The sequence below is a fragment of the Hypanus sabinus genome, chromosome 16, assembly GCF_030144855.1.
Source record: "Hypanus sabinus isolate sHypSab1 chromosome 16, sHypSab1.hap1, whole genome shotgun sequence".
Classification (NCBI taxonomy): domain Eukaryota; kingdom Metazoa; phylum Chordata; class Chondrichthyes; order Myliobatiformes; family Dasyatidae; genus Hypanus; species Hypanus sabinus.
The window spans coordinates 76395737-76414418 of NC_082721.1; the positions used below are offsets into that span (position 1 = coordinate 76395737).

Genomic DNA, 18682 nt, shown 5'->3' on the forward strand with positions numbered 1-18682 from the left:
GGAAATGCATTTGTGATGTGGGGAAGAGATCTCATTACTGATTGGCTGTGTGGTGAACTTTGTACGTTGTGGTCTGGAATTTTGCCCGCATTGGTTCATAAATGGGATCAAGGTCTACGTGTTTGTTTATAGAATTGTTCGCAGAAAACCGCACTTCTCGGAATTCTCTTGCATGGCGTGTGCTCATTTGCGTGATGACTTTCACTGATGTCCAGACGAATTTGTGCCCCTCTTAATCTTCGAGAACATTCAGAGGACACATCACAATCAACAGCGCACTGATGATGTCTCCTCATTTGGTGATGAAACGTTTGCAAGTAAATTGCCAAGATCGGAGAATAACTCAACCATCCGAGCTACACATCTTCTGAATTATTCCCAATTGCCTTCTTTGTTTAGATGTCACAGATCTGATGTACTCTGACTGAGTGAAGCCTGGCTGCCTTGATTATCCAGGCTGGGCCTCCTGTGCAGTGCTCACTGCACATGTTACAGAGCAGCTCTGTCAAAACAGTACACAGTACAGTATCAGCCTGCACCTGGAGAACAAGCTGGGAGAGTCAGGGACTAAGCAATGCAGATAATGAGGCAGCAGTAACAGCTGAGGTATAATAAATAAACATATAAAGTGAAAACTAATGTTGGTGTCACTCACTATGATTCACTGGTCAGGAAAAGTGCAGACCCAAATTAAATGGGAGCACCAAGTTTACCTGAGAAAAGGCACTCCTTAGCAGTTAACCAACTCGGAAGTTCCAAATCAGAATATTCAGCATTAAAAAGGTTAATCTGCATTGTCATTCTGTTATTTGTTCAATCCATGTATACAGAAGGATTCAGATTGCAGGTCTTGTAACCACTTTCTCCAGACATGCATTGGCAAAACCACAGCATTACAAAAGACAATTTGCCAACAGGACACATTGGAACGTTGCAACTCACCACCCTGGATTTTCGTGTACATCAGCCTGGAGGTACAGCTCATTTGTTTTCAAAGTACATGATTTCAATTAAGAGAATAAAGTTACACAAAGTAAGGTAGCTGAATTTGTATAAAATCTTTATTGAAACTTGCAAATTAGTAAACAAATTTAAACATAGGAAATATTAAATAAATCAACAATTCCTAGCCATTGCAAGGGTAATGAATGATGCCTGGGTTAAATCAGCCAAACTAATGAGGCGTGGCAGTGCTATTCAACAAGTTTTCCCCATCTAAAGTAGACTTATTAACTCTTTTAAGATTTTTTAAAAATCTAGTCTGTCTACATTTGAATAAAATTAAGTACCAGAGACTTACAAAACTCCCAACCACCTTCTTTTAAAATTTTGTATCGACAGTAATCCCTCAACCACCAACCTGAAATTCTGAGGGTGCAAGGGAAAGAGATTGAGGGATAGAAAGAGTGACGGGAGTTCTTTGGGAGAGGCAATTTTAAGTTTGTGTTATTTTATTAGAAAAAGACTTCTCCAGACTTCTAAAGGCGCCGACCACAACAGTAGGGCAGGAAAATTACAGATAGGGTTATGCATGGTTAACTTTATTTACATCAATGCATTGGGCTCAAACACTAGGTTAAATTTCAAAAGAGCACTGGACCAGAATGGTGACAGATTAGGCTGTAATGGGAAAGATACATGAGTTGACAGAACAGTGGGAGATGGAATTTAACGAGGACCAGTGCGATATCCTGTAAAGGGGAAGAAAAATATGTGCAACACATGAACCTGAAAGAAAATGTTGAAACACCTAATGAAACGGAAATCGACTCAGCAGTATTTGTGGACTGGATATTACTGTCCTGCATTCATGATGCAATCCATTGGATTGTCAAGATTCAAATGCCAGGCACAGAATAGAGCAAAACAAACCAAAAGCCTTAATGCCTTGAAAAACATCAGTAGATGAGTAGTAGAGAGTATATTGACTGGCTGCATCAGAGTCTGGTATGGAAACACCAATGCCCTTGAACAGAATATCCTACAAAAAGGGTGGTGGAGAGGGGAGTGGCTGGGAGTGAAGTGGAGAGGGGAGGGCCGGCAGTGAGGTAGAGAGGGGAGGGCCGGCAGTGAGGTGGAGAGGGGAGTGGCCGGGAATGATGTGGGGGGGCCGGGAGTGAGGTGGAGAGGGGAGTGGCCAGGAGTGATGTGGGGGGGCCAGGAGTGAGGTGGAGAGGGGAGTGGCCAGGAGTGAGGTGGAGAGGGGAGTGGCCGGGAGTGAGGTGGAGAGGGGAGTGGCCGGGAGTGAGGTGGAGAGGGGAGTGGCTGGGAGTGAGGTGGAGAGGGGTGTGGCTGGGAGTGAAGTGGAGAGGGGAGTGGCTGGGAGTGAGGTGGAGAGGGGAGTGGCTGGGAGTGAGGTGGAGAGGGGAGTGGCTGGGAGTGAGGTGGAGAGGGGTGTGGCTGGGAGTGAAGTGGAGTGGCCGGGAATGATGTGGGGGGGCCGGGAGTGAGGTGGAGAGGGGAGTGGCCTGGAATGAGGTGGAGAAGGGAGTGGCCGGGAGTGAGGTGGAGAAGGGAGTGGCCGGGAGTGAGGCGGGGGGGCTGGGAGTGAAGTGGAGAGGGGAGTGGCCGGGAGTGAAGTGGAGAAGGGAGTGAGGCAGAGAGGGGAGTGGCCAGGAGTTAGGTGGTGAGAGGAAGGTGCCGAGGGGAGGTGGGGGGGGGGGCACGAGGAGGGGCGGGGGGAAGTGGCAAGTGGAGCAGCTTCTCTTCCAGATGATGGGTGACAATCCAAATAATCGAGGGTCCATTTCCAATCACTGATGCTGCCTGACCCGCTGAGTTCCTCCAACACCTTTTCCCTTGAACCATAACCAACTATCATATATGGGAGTAGGTGGGAACCAAGTTGAGAGCTGAACAAATCACGTTGATTGAATTACTTCAGCCAGTGGATGGTCTGTATGGAATGAACTGAACAGGGAGAGAGCAGGAACAGACAGAAAATTCAATAAGGTGATACTTAGTTTTGGCATAAGTAATGGAGAAAAATAGTTCAGAATACACTCACTGATATCTGTAACCTATCCAGCTGTTGCTTTGGAATTTCAAAAAGCAAGGAGAGAGTAATACTGTTCCTTGTACTTGTTGAATCATTTCTGGTGTTGTACGTAAGCTAATATGGACTCGTCCCATGAAAAATGTGCTCAAGTTTGCATATATCAAAAAAGAAAGAAAAAAAGCCCAAATTAAGAGTGCAGATGTGCAGCCTGCAGCAAAAAGCAAACTGCTGGATGAACTTTGTATCTGTGGGTGCTGCTCAACCCAATGATTTCCTCCAGCAGTTCGTGTCTTGCTCAAAGCCTAAACTGAAGCTGACCCAGGTCCCAGCTGCCTGATACGTCCACAATGACAGGGCAATGTAGTGAATTAACAGTGGCTGGATGGAGAGATTGCAGATCCCAGATATACATCAAACAGGGGTTCCAGGAAGTTTGGAGCAGCAGGAACAAACAAACTAGAAACAGCATGAAGCTGACCCATTCCTTGGTTTGGATTTTAGCAACGGTATAAAATTCTCGGCATTGTTCTGGCAACCTGCATCTCTGTATAATGTACCAGCTTCTCATTGAAAATCAAAATTATTCCCAAAATTCAATGTGTAGTCAATAAACTTACTTAAGATCTGCACATGGGGGCACAGGGCAGCTTTATAATGAATAGTAAGACACAGAACCTTGTGTAAGTAATGATCTGTGGACAATCTGGTTTGGAATTCACAGTATCTCGGAGGTCTTCCACCACTTGATTCAATCGAGCTGAGCTGGACCCCAGCTCCATTTTTTGAAGTTTGTGTGGATTGTGCCACTGGACTTACATAATGTGTGAGCAGGTACTGCCAGTACTACCATGCTCTGTGAGCTGTGTGCACACCTCTGCCTCTTATGTAATTCACTAGCTTCCCTCATTTGTACACCTCGGGGCTTTGGAAGACTCACCAGTTATTACCTAACCAGAAAGCAGAGGCTGATTTTTGCATCAACTCATTTCCCAGAACACCCTTTGCTGGAGGTACAACACCCGACCAGGTTAGAATGATGTGTCCTTACAAAGGCAATGGGACTTTCACCCAGCAATGAGATTAGTACACAGCCGATAAAGCCCACAGGGGGCCAACACTGCAACAACTGCAGAAACAGCACCAACAGAAATGAAACTGTAAAATAAAGACTGAGATTAGTGTTATACTAAAAGCCTAAGCAGAATCATAAGGCAATGGATAGAAGTGATCAGTACTCATTGATGTCACATCAGTTATAAACCCCTCCTGATACTCTGTTCGATGGAAGTCAATGATGAGTGGCGTATATAACAGATGATCGATTCAATATCACTTATTTGATTTTTCTGCTTTGGCCCTGCACGGTATTTGGTCTTTTTGAGGTGAATTGTGCATGGCTATCTATTAATAGTAATACATTGAGGCACATAACAAATTAATCAACAGCTAACTCAGCAAAACTGCTGGTCACCACAGTGAAGAGCGTTACCTCACTTAGTCATGTTTTGAATGTCATCTCAACTCAGTTCAAGACATGGCACATCCCTGTCCAGTTTCAGCACCCTCCTTTATGAATGGCCTTTGTGCGGGTGCAAGCCACGGGTCACAGCTCATCCCTGGAGGTTGAGTCGATCGGTGAATGCGACACGTCAAGGTTCTGAGCTGCTTCCCGGATCTTTACTTGCTCCCTGGTCTTCTGTGACTTGGCGCGGTCCCAGTCAGTCTTCAGCTTCTCATTGTCCCAGACCGTGGAGGTCTCAGTGTCACTGACATAGCCCGCCTCACCCGTGTAGTGCGTGGGGTAGACCAGAAGCGGCTCCACGGAGAAAGCCTTCAGGTTACGCTTCTCAAAGTGATCCATATACTTGGATCTATTGGAGGAACAGAAAATGTCAAGAGTCAGATAGGCCACAGAAACACCAGTGACTGGAAACCCCAAGGCATGAACATGCTGGGAATGGAGGGGTATGGATCAGGTACAGGCAGAAGATTTAGTTTAATTTGACAATACGATTATCACAAATACACCCATTCCTATGCTGTATTGTTTTATGTAGGAACTAGTAAAATGGAAGATCATCCTAGAAATAAGATGTGCATATTGAAGCATCTAATTATTGTAGATGTTGAGTCACATATTACCCAACCAATGATCCCTTTAGAGGACTCTTTACAGGACATGAGCATCTTCTTGGAACACAGAGATAAGAGGAGGCTACTTACCTCTTCAGCCCTGTTATTCAATTAGATAGTGACTGATTTGTATTGCAACTCTGTCTACTTGCCTTGGTCCCATATCCTTCATTAACCATAACAAAGTCCATTACTTGCAGTTCTAAAACTTTTAATTCACTGGCAATCTCAACAACATTTGGGGCGAACAATTTCCATGCTTGCACCGTACTCTGCAGGAATAGGCAGCTTATGAACACATCCCAATGATAAGTATAAGACTGTGGTCTTTGCCCTGGGAGAATTATCTTAATTGCCCAACCCCAATCCCTGCACCTCATATTTTCACACAATAAGTCTCCAGCAGTTGGGTTGAATCTTGTCCAGGGCCACGTATCCTCCCAAGGACCTGGAGGTTTAGGCCTTCAATCTCTCATGTTACAGGTACATTCCAATAGATAATTAAATGGTGGGCTTGTCCACTTGTTTATGCTTTTTCTGAACTTGGATTTCTAAATTAGTTTAATCATCTACTGTTCCTTTCCAGTGTTTATTAAAAGACTTACGTTTCTCACCTTTCCAGAATCAACTATCTACCCATAGCAGGGGTGTACCAGCCTCACCAGCCAGTCTGAGAAGGCGTATCACTTTAAAAACCACGTTCTTCATGAGATTGTATTTCTGGTTTCCCATCATCCCAACAATGACTTCTCCCTGGCAAACACTAGGAAATCTGCAGATGCTGGAAATTCAAGCAACACATACAAAATGCTGGTGGAACGCAGCAGGCCAGGCAGCATCTACAGGGAGTCCTGACGAAGGGTCTCGGCCCGAAACGTCGACAGTGCTTCTCCCTATAAATGCTGCCTGGCCTGCTGCGTTCCACCAGCATTTTGAGTGAATGACTTCTCCCTGACTATCCGTGTTTCAGGTGTACCGTGTCCCTTTCTCATTCAAAGGTCACTTTGTTCACCTTTGCCTCTCCCATTCCACACACCCCCTGCCCGTAACCAAAATTTGTTATCCCTCCTCCACTGCCTATCACTCACACATCTATCCACCTGGGTTTCTACCCCATCAGCCTAACCTTCCTATCCTTTCCATCATCTGATTCCATCTGCCCAATGCCCCACCAATCTGTGATTACCTTCTCCCTCCCCTCCTTCCAACTGCTCACCATCCTTCTCCTTGTCTAGTTCCACCTTTCACACCCCTCTGCCTCACCCCTCTCCATTCTCCCATCTTCCTGCCCCCTAGCCCATACACTCAGTCCTGTTGAAGGGACCTGACACAAAATGTTAACCACCCTTCTGCCTCCATAGATGCCGCTTGGCCCAATGACTTATTCTAGCAGATTGCTTGTTATTTTAGATTCCTGCATCCACAGTCTCTCAACCCTACCTCCAACCCTGCAACTCTGACTTCCACTTGTCCCCCTTGTCCTCTACCTCCCCACAACCTCTACTGGTCTTTTGGAATATGAACATGCACGTTAGGACCAGCAGTAGGCCACTCAACTCCTCAAGGTTCCTCTGCCATTTACTAATAATATTTAAGTATTCCCAAGGCTCTGCTTCCACTGTCCTATGAAGAAATTCCAAAAAGAGCACACAGACTCTGAGAGAAAACATTTCATCTAATCTCAACCTTAAATTGATGGCAACATGTTTTTAAAAATTGGCCCAGAATTTTCTAGATCTTCTTTCACAAAAAAACATCCTCTCTATTTCTAACCTGTCAGAATTCCCCAGGATCTCAAATGTTTCAGTCATCCCCGCTCACTCTTCTAAACTCCCTTGGAAACATCTCTGTCCAACCTCTCCTTGTAAGATAATCTGGTCACTTTAGATCTTCCCTTAAACAACACCACCAATAATGAACACTGTATTCTTTATGTGGTATCATTAATATACTATATAACCCACTATACTGCACTATTATCCTGTGTACCCTGATAATTACGTTGCTCGTCACTATCCATGGAACTCCATTATAAGTGCTCTGGGCTGCATAGAGACACAATTTTGCTTTTCACCCCAAAGGCAAGACAACAAACCTAAACTTCATCCATTGTGATCATGATTTCCATCCATTATACAACCACCTTCCCTACCGCCAATACTTTATCCTGTGGTACGCACATCGGGTGTTTGTTGTACATTATGGGTAGAAATTCATCCACTGGTAACATTTTGTCAAACGGCTTGGAATCAATGAGTTTCTTTGCTCCATTCAGCGAGAGGACATATCCCAGAGTCCAGTAAGAATAATCAGCCACAACCAAATTTCGGACGCCAGGTACTGCCTTCTCCGGGTGATCCACCTGCATTCGTTTTCGGCCAATGTAACTACAGGAAACAGAAAAAGGGGATCAAAGCAATGAGATTTACTCTGGGGTGGGGGAAGATGGAAAATGGTAGTTCAAGGTCTGGAGACAAGGAGAGAAAGAGAGATTTTATATAAGGATGTGAACACACAGGGTTCAATGAAGCAATCACAGTGAATGGACAGAAAAAGCTGCAAGGGAATAGAACAAGACTGTTTGAAAAAGTACACATAGATAAGCTGTCAAGTAAATTGTGACTGCTGTAAGAAGATTTGCACGGCTTGCTTTAAATCACAGCAGTTGGTAGTATTAGCCACAAGTAAGAGTCGCAGTCCAGGATATGGACACAAAATCTAAGCTGAGTGCAACGGAGTGCGGGGGGAGTTCTACCCTGCTGGGGTGGCAATAGGAGACATTGCAGTGAGCCCCATCATTTCTCTCAAGTAGATACAAAATGCTTTCGTTTTGTATTCAGGGCTCAACCAGTACTATTAAAAATGATTTTACATCATTGCAGCTGTAAACTGAATGTCATATTTTCTACATTGGAAATGGAAAATGTTCTTAAGCAGCCTGCAAACCGTATTGGATAACCAGAGGTCAGCTGTGGGTCAGAGGGTCACCTCTAGATCAGCGGACCGAGGAGCTGGTGAGGAAAGGCTGCTAACATAGAGTTCAGAAGCAGTGCGAGGTCCAACCTGAGGTCAAAACTGTTTAATCTTTACTTCTCAGTTCTATCTCTCTAAAAATGAACCCATTGTTTATTTTGTTTCATTCATGGCTTTATTAATCTTGCTAATATTGTTAATCTTGCTAATCCTGGTGATTGAAGTATTTGTGCCCCTGAATCACTCTGCTCCTCTATTCCATATAGATTCTAATTTTATTCAACTCAGGATTTCATAATTTTACCTCATAAAATATAACTGGCTAGTTCTATGCATTTGAGCCAGTAAGTCGGTGCTTCCTGCGCCAAGTGAACAGCCAATACAGAGGTAACGAACTTAAAGATGATAGTGCAACTGTGCTGCACAGCTAGACTTCTCATACATAGTTGAGTTTCCATGGATACCATGTGTCTTGACTTTCTTAATGAGCCTACCATGGGGAATCTATGTAACTTGTTGAGTTTATTTGAAAGTTCATAAATTTTCCTAAGTACGAACGAGTTTCAAAAACATATTAGCTTCATGAATGTTGAACTGTTTTGGAATATTTCTGAAATAGATACCTTTGGCAGCCAGGTATGTCAAGAGGCATAGTTTAACTGACTGATACAAAGATATATTCTACCAGTTGCATGCATAGGCTTAATCTGTGACACTGGCAGCATTTTTTTTTTAAGTTATGTTTTGTTATGGGATCTAGGCAGCCTTGGAAAGGCCTGCTTTTATTGCCCATCCCTAATGATCTGAATACTCCTGCTGGTGTAAGTTCCAGGATTTACACCGAACTGCTGGAATGGGTGGCCTCAAACATAATCTGTTCAAAGATAAAGAAGCAGCATATTGCTTTTCCTCTGCTCACTCACATTAGGTCCCAGTCGAGTTTAGTTTTCTCCACTTCCTTCATCAGGTACTTCAGTCTTCGTTTGAAGAAGATTTCAAACCGTAGATCATCTTCAAAGAGCACTGACTTCTGCAATCCTCGGTCAACAATCTACGGAACATCAGAGGAACACAACAAGAGGCATTAGACCGGCACAAACGTGTACAAAACTCAGCAGAGTTAGCAGATGCTCAACTATGGGTGGAGCTCTCTACTATGGTGTTAGACCAGTGGGGCCATTTCTCAGGGAGCTCTCCACTTGTGGAAATGGGACCAACAGAGCCTCTGTGAGCCATACCCCCAGGAAAACTTGAACACCAAGAGAAATTCTTAGAGCAGGATCTATATGATACTTAATCCAGATCCCAGACATTCCTTACCACAGGCCTAGTAAGGAAGCACCCTTTTAATCAATGCAGAAGCAGGCCAACTTTATTAGTGACTTGGGATCCACAGTGATACCAAAATACCCTGTTTGACATCATCTTACCCAGTGATGTCACACAGGCTGATGACCTGGAGCAAGTTAACTGTCCACCAAGCAGCTGATTGTGTTTAGGGATCTGGTTTTAAGTAGAATCCTTGGTAATGGATGTGCTACTGTTGCCTTTGTAACATTCACAATTCAAATGAGTATTCCAAAGGCTCACAGAGCTACTTTTGTCATTGCTGGTCTCATCATTCTGTCCTTCCATTCACCATTATGCCTGTGGATATTTTCTTCACGTACGTGTTAATTTTAAAATAAGATATCAGAGAATTCGATTGAATCTGCTCAGGCATTCAATCGCGGCAGTTTTGTTTTCAATCCCATTTACCTACCTTCTTTCTTTAACCCTTAATTTCCTACCTATACATCTCTGTCTTCAATGCACCCAATGACTTGGCTTCCAAAGCAAAAGTCCACAAATTGACCATCCTCTGCTAAAAGAAATTACCCCTTATCACAGTTTTAAAACAACCTCCCTTTATTCTATGCTCTCAGATACTAGACTCTCCTAGTAATGAAAATATCCTCTCCACAACCACTCTATCAAAGCCTTCCAGTATCCAGTAGGCTTGAATGAGATCCCTCCTCATCCTTCTGAACTCTATCAAGTACAGGCCCAGAGACATCAAACACTCATCATTCTTGGGATCACTCTTGTGACCTTTTCTCTCCCCAGTGAAAGTCACCGTCAAATCTCCTTCCACCATCTCTTAAGCTGTTGGATTCCGGGCTGCAATGTTTTTTTTATGCCGAAGTATCTCGTTCCTTCCCTGCCACCTCCACCCTAATCTAACTCTACTGCAATTAGCCTATAAATGCACCTTGTCGTTAACATCCCTACCACCAGCTAACGTTTTCTCCCCGCTACTCTTTCGAAATACATTCACAATTTTGACTACCTCCATTAAACTGCTGGCAATGAATATGGTTCAGAGGAAGCTCGCAAGAATGATTCCAGGAATGAAAGGGTTTAACATACGATGAGTGTTTAATGGCTCTGGTCCTGTACTCACTGGAGTTTAAAAGACTGCGTGGGGTTGTCAGTGAAACCTATCAAATATGGAAAGACCTAGATAGAGTGGATGTGGAAAGGATGTTTTCTACAGCAGAAGGCACAGACTCTTTAAAATACGGATGAGAGGATTTCTTTAGCCAGAGGGTGGCGATTCTGTGGAATTAATTGCTTCAGATGGCTGTACAGGCCAAGTCATTGGGTATATTTAAGGTGGAAGTTGATAGTTTCTTGATCAATTAGGGTATCAACAGTTACAGAGAGAAGGCAGGAGAATGGGATTGAAAAGGATAATAAATCAGCCATAATGGAATGGCGGAGCAGACTTGATAGACTGAATGGCCTAACTCCGTTCCTATGTCTTATGGTCTAAATTTCCCCTTAACCTTTTCTACTGCAGAAACAATACTCACTTCACTGAAGTCCTCTACCCCATTCCAACTCTAATAAATTTCAACCTATCAGAGATGTTCCTTCTGTCTTATCACTGCCCTCCTCCAGCTTCTTTTCTGCATAACATTAACTCACTTTCTCTCTTCCCCAGTTCTGATTCAAGGTCGCAGACATGAAACATTGTCTGTTTCTCCTTCCATACTTGCCGCCTGACCTGCTGAGTCCTTGTTTTGTTTCAAATAGATCTGTTCTACACTATCTCCAAGAACAAGTTCAAAGTGCCCCCAAACCTAGCCACTGATCAGTCTAAATCAGAGCAAATCAGCCATGACTTTCTCCCTGGCACATGTAGATTTTTTTTGCTTAATTTGCAGAGGAAGGTCAAAAGAATCTGCTGTGGAAAATTATCGCCTCAATACTAACTATATGTTGAAAGACCTGTATCGCCTCAATACTAACTATATGTTGAAAGTCCTATTGCAATGAGATGTTGCTTGAACAGATTTCCACAGAAAATACATTGGAATCTCCAATAATACAGTACGTATTCATCTGCTTAGTTATTCAGGTACAGATGACCTTGCTCTCTAGCACATTGGGGCCCAGGTTCCCACGTTCTATCTGAGACACCAAGGCCCCAGTTCCCAAACTCCATTGGAACTTAGTGGGTTCATGGAAAATTGATTATACTACTCTAATATCTTAAAAAAGTGAATTAAAAGGGTGATGGGAGTTTCAACTGAAATAATTCGAAGAGTCCAGACTATCTGCCAGTACCGCACCAAACTCCCACACTTGCAGCAATTACAGAGTTTTACAGTTAGTGGGGGAATGGAACCGATGCGAATACTTAGTGGTCTGTTATACAGTAAGAAATATGTTAACACTAATTCACAGAATCGTGACATGATTCATGACAAAAAGGGTCCATTTGTCCTATTCCCATGGTTTCACATGGGTTTCCAATCAAGTTTGAGAAATTAAGCAAGCTACAGACTAATAAGCTGCTCCTCTTGATGAGGAGTCATCAGCTGGCTGTCTTGGTAGAACAATGCAATGAATCCCCTCCCAATTCTCCCCTCATAACCATGTAAATTTTGCATTAAATTCACTTTTGAGAGTATCTGGATACGTTAGCCTTTCAGTGAATGCACGCCAACTTTAACAACTGTATAGATAATATTTCATCTTGTCACAAAATACTTTAGATCTGTGCTTCAGTTATTAAATGTTCAGCAACTGAAAACATGTTTCTCCTGACCCACTCTAAACCATGTCACGGTTTTGAATATCCCTGACAAATCCAGTTAGCATTCCAGTGTCTACAGTCACTAACCTATCCCCTCATCCCTCTAACTTTCTGGCAAACTCTTAGTCCTTTAAGAGGTGACATTAATGCTTCAGAGCATCACAACAAACACCTGTAGAAAACTCCTTTGGAATAAATCTTAACATGACTCCCACTGTGGCCATGTTAGCTAGTGAGCTAAACTCTCACAGTCTCGAGGCAGCACGGTAACGTAGTGGTTAACACAATTCTTCACAGTACCAGTGACCTGGGTTCAATTCCTGGGATGTAAGGAGTTCTCCCCATGACTGTGTGAGTTTCCTCCCACAGTCCAAAGACACACAGATTGGTAGTTTAATTGCTTATTGTAAATTGTCCCGTGCTTAGGCTAGGATTAAATCAGGGGTTGCCAGGCAATGTGGGTTGAAGGGTCAGAGGGGCCTATTCTGTGCTCTATCTCAATAGAACAAAGGGATTCCTTACCTCCTTCCAGATGTTGTAGTGACTGAGGAAACAGCCCAGCTCCCCTTTAGTTAGGGGCCGTCCTGAATATGGGTCTTCGTATTCCGCCAACATTGTGATGCCAAGTTCTTTAATCTGACTGCTGTTGAAAGCTCTGTTGGGTGGATTCAAGAGAAATGTCTCAGGAGTAATCTTAAGATGCACAGCAAAGTACTGTCCAGGAATACATGATGATAATTAGAGTCTGACAAGCCTTTCTCTATCTCACAAATCAAATCACTTTCCCGCTCCCCCCCCCCACCACTACTAAGAATGAGTGCACCCCATCCTTCCTCTCCTTAGCCCCCTGGTTATACCAATGGATCTAGCAATGCAAAGTCAGAGATGTTATACAAGACCTAGGCTAATTTGCTGCAATTATTGATCAGATAAGAACAACCAGTCAATTATCTGAACATAATGGATAGGTAATGACAGCCAACCTTACAATGACTCCATGGAGAATGTGCTGACTATGAGTACATGTATTACATTCTTTAGGTAGGACAGATACTTTATTGATCACAAAGGAAATTACAGTGTCACAGAAGCATTTCAAGTGCACATTGTTTATAAGCATTGATAGGAAGTGAATCCCTTGGAACCATACTGGAAACATTGTCCAAGATCAGAGGCTCAAGACTTTGGAACAACTCCAAAACCTTCTGATCACCCAGGAGAGTATCTAATTAGCAGATTATTTTGCACCCATTCTTTATATGAAATATCCGAGTGCATTCAAAAGCCTCCTGTAACTTTATTGCATTGAACTTAGCACCTTCAATTAACTGATAGGTATTCTACCTAGCCGATTCACATCTTTTCATGAGTACTCAAGGTGTATTACAAAACTTCCAATGCAGAAATGGGCAATCCAGAACAACTTGTTCATTCTCATTCTCACCCCGTCAAGCTTCTTCTCCCTCACTTTACTATTTCCACATTATCTTTTATTCCTCTACCTACCTAGCTTCTGCCGAATTGAATCTACACCTCTTATTTCAATTGCTCTCAAGAGACAAATGAAATAAGTAGTAATATTTTTTAATTATTTTGAATGAAAATGATTATCTTTCATTCTTAGTGTTTTTTATATGTATTCAATTTATGAATCTAGTATTGAGAATTTATAGTAAGATGGCGGTGTACTCGAATGCAGCGGCTTCTACTGGGTCAACCAAAGGTATTTTTGGTTATTTTAAGACATATGTTTATGATCGCAAGACGCTGCTGGACATCGATAATATGGAATGCTGCAAGCCCAATTCAGACTTTGATTGAAGGACGGCGAGGGAGCTGCGTGGCCCTGGTCCTACTGAGAACTAGTCCTAAAGCCACGGTGTTGCCTGCTTGCAGCTGCTCAGGAGAGAGGCATCAGAGGTTGCTGCGCTCCACCAGAGCACAGGAAGCAGCGTGGCACAGCGTACATGCTGGAATTGGTGCTGTCCTCCAGTGTTCACTCAGCAGAAGACAAGCTGTATTGTGCTCAACTGCAAACTGCTGCAACATTCATGGACGCAGGGACTTGGACTATATTTTGTTCTGTGTGACTATATTTTACCTCTGCCTTATATGTTCCGTGTGTGCCTTGTGATGTATATTACTGTTGGCACAGTGCTTTGTACCATGGCCCCAGAGTAACACTGTTTCATTTGGCTGTATTCATGTCTGGTTAGATGACAATTAAAATTGTACTTGAACTTGAGAACATATATTTGCCAGTCTTATCAAAGCCTTAAGTCAGGTCACCCCTCCTTCACATGGTTCCATTCTTATTCATCCACTGTCACCAGAGAATTATTACCAATGGGTCCAGCTCCAATTCCTACTCCATTCCCTCATTTTCCCAAGGATCAATGCTCAGCTCTTCCCCATTTTGTGATCAAGTGTTACACCTCAGAAACATCTCCGCAAGTCAGATGTGAAGAGCAAACTGCTGGAGGAACTCAGCGGATCAGGCATCTTCCACAGAGAGAAATGAACAGTTGATGTTCAGGTCCTGATGAAGGGCCTTAACTGAAACTCAGACTGTCCATTTACTTCTAAAGATGCTGCCTGACGCACAGAGTTTATCCAGCAGGTTGTTTCTTGCACCACCCCCACTCAGGGTGTCAGTTCCCACACAGAGAGTTCCATCAGCTACAAAAGCTCTAAAAGTTACACTGCAAAACTAGCATCTACCGGAGGGGGAGCAGAAACCTAGTCCAACTAAACAGTGTGTAAACCAAAGCTGTTACTTCCAGGTCCCTACCATCAATTCCATTCCCCCGTCACTAACTTAATCCTTATGGGACAGCTGCTTGAAACTGAACCAGATTGTTTTCAACCTTCGTGCCATGTTTGACTCCAAGGTTATGTCTTGTCATACATCCAAGTTATTGCTGAAACTACCTATTTCAGTCTAACATCGCCCAACTCCAAGTAGGCTCCACTCCTACTTCAGCTCTTCACTTGCTGAAATCCTCAATCAATCTTTTTTTCCAATGCACAATGGTCCAGCCTTCTTTGCTCAACTATCAAGTGACCAGTGTCATCCGAAACTACTGCCTGTAATTAACTTTGTCCTCCAATGCTCCTACTGATTAGAAACAGGCTCCTGGTTAAGCACTACTGCCTCTATTTCAAATTCTCCTACTTGATTTCAAATAACTCCACTGTCTTTGTAGAGGGTCCAGAGAAAGCTCACGAGAATGATTCCAGGAATGAAAGGGTTAAGTTTGGTGGCTCTGGTACTATAGCAGCTGGAATTTAGAAGAATGGGGGGTGGGATCTCATTTAAACCTATCAAATATTGAAAAGCCTAGATAGGGTGGATGTGGAGATGTTTCCTATAGTGGGGGAGTCTAGGATCTGAAGGCACCGCTTCAGAATAGAGGGATGTCCATTTAGAACACAGAGGAGGAGGAGTTTCTTTGAGCAGAGAAAGGTAAATCTGTGGAATACATTACCAGAGACAATTGTGAAGGCCCATTCATTAGGTATTTTTAAAGCAGAGGTTGCCTGGTTCTTGATTAGTCAGGGCATCAAAGGATACAGGCAGAAGGCAGGAGAACAGGGTTGACAGGGATAATAAATCAGCCGTGATGGAATGGCATAACAGACTCAATGGGCTGAATGGCCAAATACTGCTCCTATGTCTTACGCAACACACACAAAATGTTGGAGGAACTCAGCAGGCCAAGCAGCATCTATGGAAAACAGTAAATAGTCGATGTTTCAAGCTGAGACCCTTCTTCAGGACTTATGATCTCGCTCTCTCCAGATCACAGTCCTGAAACTCCAGGTTACTGTAGCGCCTTTCTTGAACTGTGGTTGTTTCACTTCAGCTGCCAAGCACTTAATTCTGAAATCTACTTCCTCTTTTTATCTTTTTCCCCTTCTCTCATGTTTCATTAACAGACTTCTCAAACTTACCACTTTCACCCCATTACTGTCACATGGGCGCCACAGTGGCAAGGTCTATGAATCATCTTTGATGGAAATGGATTGGCATATTTCACTGATTTCAAGATGTCTCATAAGTGCATTTCAAGCAAACTATCTTGGTAAATCTTTACACATAGATCTACAGTCTGGTATAACTCTACTTTTTTCCTGTATTTCCTGCATCTCTATGTACTTTTCATTATATGGAGACCAGAAATGCTCACCGTGTTGCATTCAACATAAAACTTGTGAAGACCTCTCTACTCAAGGTAAATTTTCCCAGTGATTTTGTATAAAATTGCTACCTTCCATCAACTGCGTCAAAGACTTCACAGGCGATCTCCTGCTCGTACAGGGAACGAAGCATTCGCATTCTCCGTTTTGGGCGTCGCTTCAAGTTAATCAGAAAAACCTAGGAATTGGAAGGCAAGACCAATTTTCCAAGTGCATGGTCAAAGAGTTTTTAGAAGGGAGGGTGTTGCTTCAAAAAGGGCAGTGTGCATAGATCACACAAATCACATGGGAGACTGTTAATTAACTTAGTTGGCACTGATCTAGAAAAGGAAGGTTTTCGGTTCATGCTGTCCTGAAAGTCTCTACCAGATAAAGGTTACTAAGGAAATATGATCAGTATTTTGGACATACATTTCCATTCCTTCATCAACACTGATGTAAGTCTTAAAAATTTCCTGCGTAACAGGGAAATGGGGGCAGGGAAGGCATTCACCAAACAGTTAATGGTGGTTCAAGGGTCATCAACACTTTATCAGGATAACTGATAGTGCCACTTTATCCATACCCCTAGAGTAAATTAAAACAAAAATCTTACCTCATCAAAGCCCATCTTATCTGGGTATTTTGGAGGCACAGGCAGAAATTTAGAAGGCTCCATGGTAGGGTGATTCACTGAAAAAAAAAGAGAGCATTATAACATGAATTTCTGACCCTGGAGGTGATCAGAACATGGAGCACCAACCTCGAAAATCTCTCATCCAAGTTAGTATGTTCTGGAGTTCTAAAGGATGCCAATCTCCCCATCTCCATTTATTCCTTCTAAATAACCCTCTCAAATTCAAGTATCCCTTCTAATTTATGCCAAAATTTGCTCTGCCATTGTGTCAGTCAGCATTTCAAATCATACCCCACTCCACAGAAAAGCTCCGTCTCCCTCTCCTGCTACTTCTGCAGTTAGTTTAAATGGGCTTCCCACAATGTAAATATACAACACAGCTCACCCACCTGAATACAACCACAGCACAAACATGGCCAAATGTAAAAACCTTATGTTGGAATTGGCAGCACAACCTCCACGCAGAGGCTAACGTAAAGATAGATGATGTCACCTCAGGGAACTCCAGGCTCAACAAGCTGAGACTTCTGTGTATCTCTGATTAGGGGAGTGCTGGAAGGACGTATGGGGATTGATTTAAATACTGATGGCCAATTAAAAAAGACATTTGTTCTTTAAATTACCTGCACAAGTGTGATCTGGAAAGGCGATTAAATATGCGGCCATCTTTGTGCAAAATAAGGATTGTGAACTCCATACACTTAGGTGAGTTACTGTATGGATGTTTTTTCAAATGTATTTATTTTATAGAGACAGTGCAGAATAGGCCCTTTAAGCCATGCCTTCCAGCAACCCCCCTAATCCTAGCCCAATCACAGGACAATTTTCAGCGACCAATTAACCTACCAACTGATACGTCTTTGGACTGTGGGAGAAGACCCACGCAGTCATGGGGAGAACATGCAAACTCCTTACAAGCAGGACATGTTGCCTGAGATGTTAGTTACACCCCAAATTCATCCAAGAGACCAACAAACACACTAAATCCTTCTTAATAAAGATGTTGTCAGTAGACTCTTAAGTCTTTTAGTTACCCAGACCTCAGCTAGACTCTTACGTTAATAACAAGATGAATTTAACCGTGCACAACTCCTCACGGGAAAGCTAACATATAATAATCACTAAACAAAATCTGTTATTCTAGTTGAATAACAGCGCAATCTACAGATGCAAATCCATAGTTCCCTAAAATTGGAAATGTAGGGTAACTGACAGGTAAATATATATGTTATAAGTATGGGGCACGATGTTGCATCTTGATAAAATACTGATTAGGCCACATTTAGAGTACTATGTGCAGTTCTGGTTACCCCACTATAGGAAGGATGTGATTAAACTGGAGAGAGTGCAGGAGATTCACCAGAATGCTGCCTGGAATGGAGTTATAGGAAGAAAATGAATAGGTTAGGTCTGTATTCTCTGGAAAGTAGGCAGACGTACGATTATGAGGCATAGATAGGCTTCAGTCCAATGTAGGTATATCAGAAATATGAGGGCATAAGTTTAAGGTGAAAGAGTATTGAAGGTGATCTGAAGGGTAATCTTTTTTTAAGCAGAGAGTAATTGTCTCAATGACTATCACCAAAGGGGATAACACTCAACTTCACTTGAAATGCTCCCACAACCAATGGACTCGTTTTTAAGGAATCTTCATCTCATGTTCTTGATATTTATTGCT

At 42.9% G+C, this 18682-nt stretch overlaps 1 protein-coding gene across 2 annotated transcripts in view; it reads right to left on the minus strand.

Moving 5' to 3' along the window:
• Positions 1 to 4588: 4588 nt before the first annotated feature.
• The window catches only part of colgalt1b (collagen beta(1-O)galactosyltransferase 1b), a 54207-nt gene continuing 40113 nt past the window's right edge, over positions 4589 to 18682 (minus strand). For both annotated transcript variants that reach the window (XM_059992176.1, XM_059992178.1), the window contains 6 exons: positions 16984 to 17060; positions 16460 to 16566; positions 12711 to 12843; positions 9028 to 9155; positions 7312 to 7518; positions 4589 to 4869 (listed from right to left, as the gene is read on the minus strand). In XM_059992176.1, coding sequence (XP_059848159.1) covers positions 4602 to 4869; positions 7312 to 7518; positions 9028 to 9155; positions 12711 to 12843; positions 16460 to 16566; positions 16984 to 17060 — 920 coding nt within the window. In that variant the 3' untranslated portion in view covers positions 4589 to 4601. The remainder of the gene's footprint in view (positions 4870 to 7311; positions 7519 to 9027; positions 9156 to 12710; positions 12844 to 16459; positions 16567 to 16983; positions 17061 to 18682) is intronic.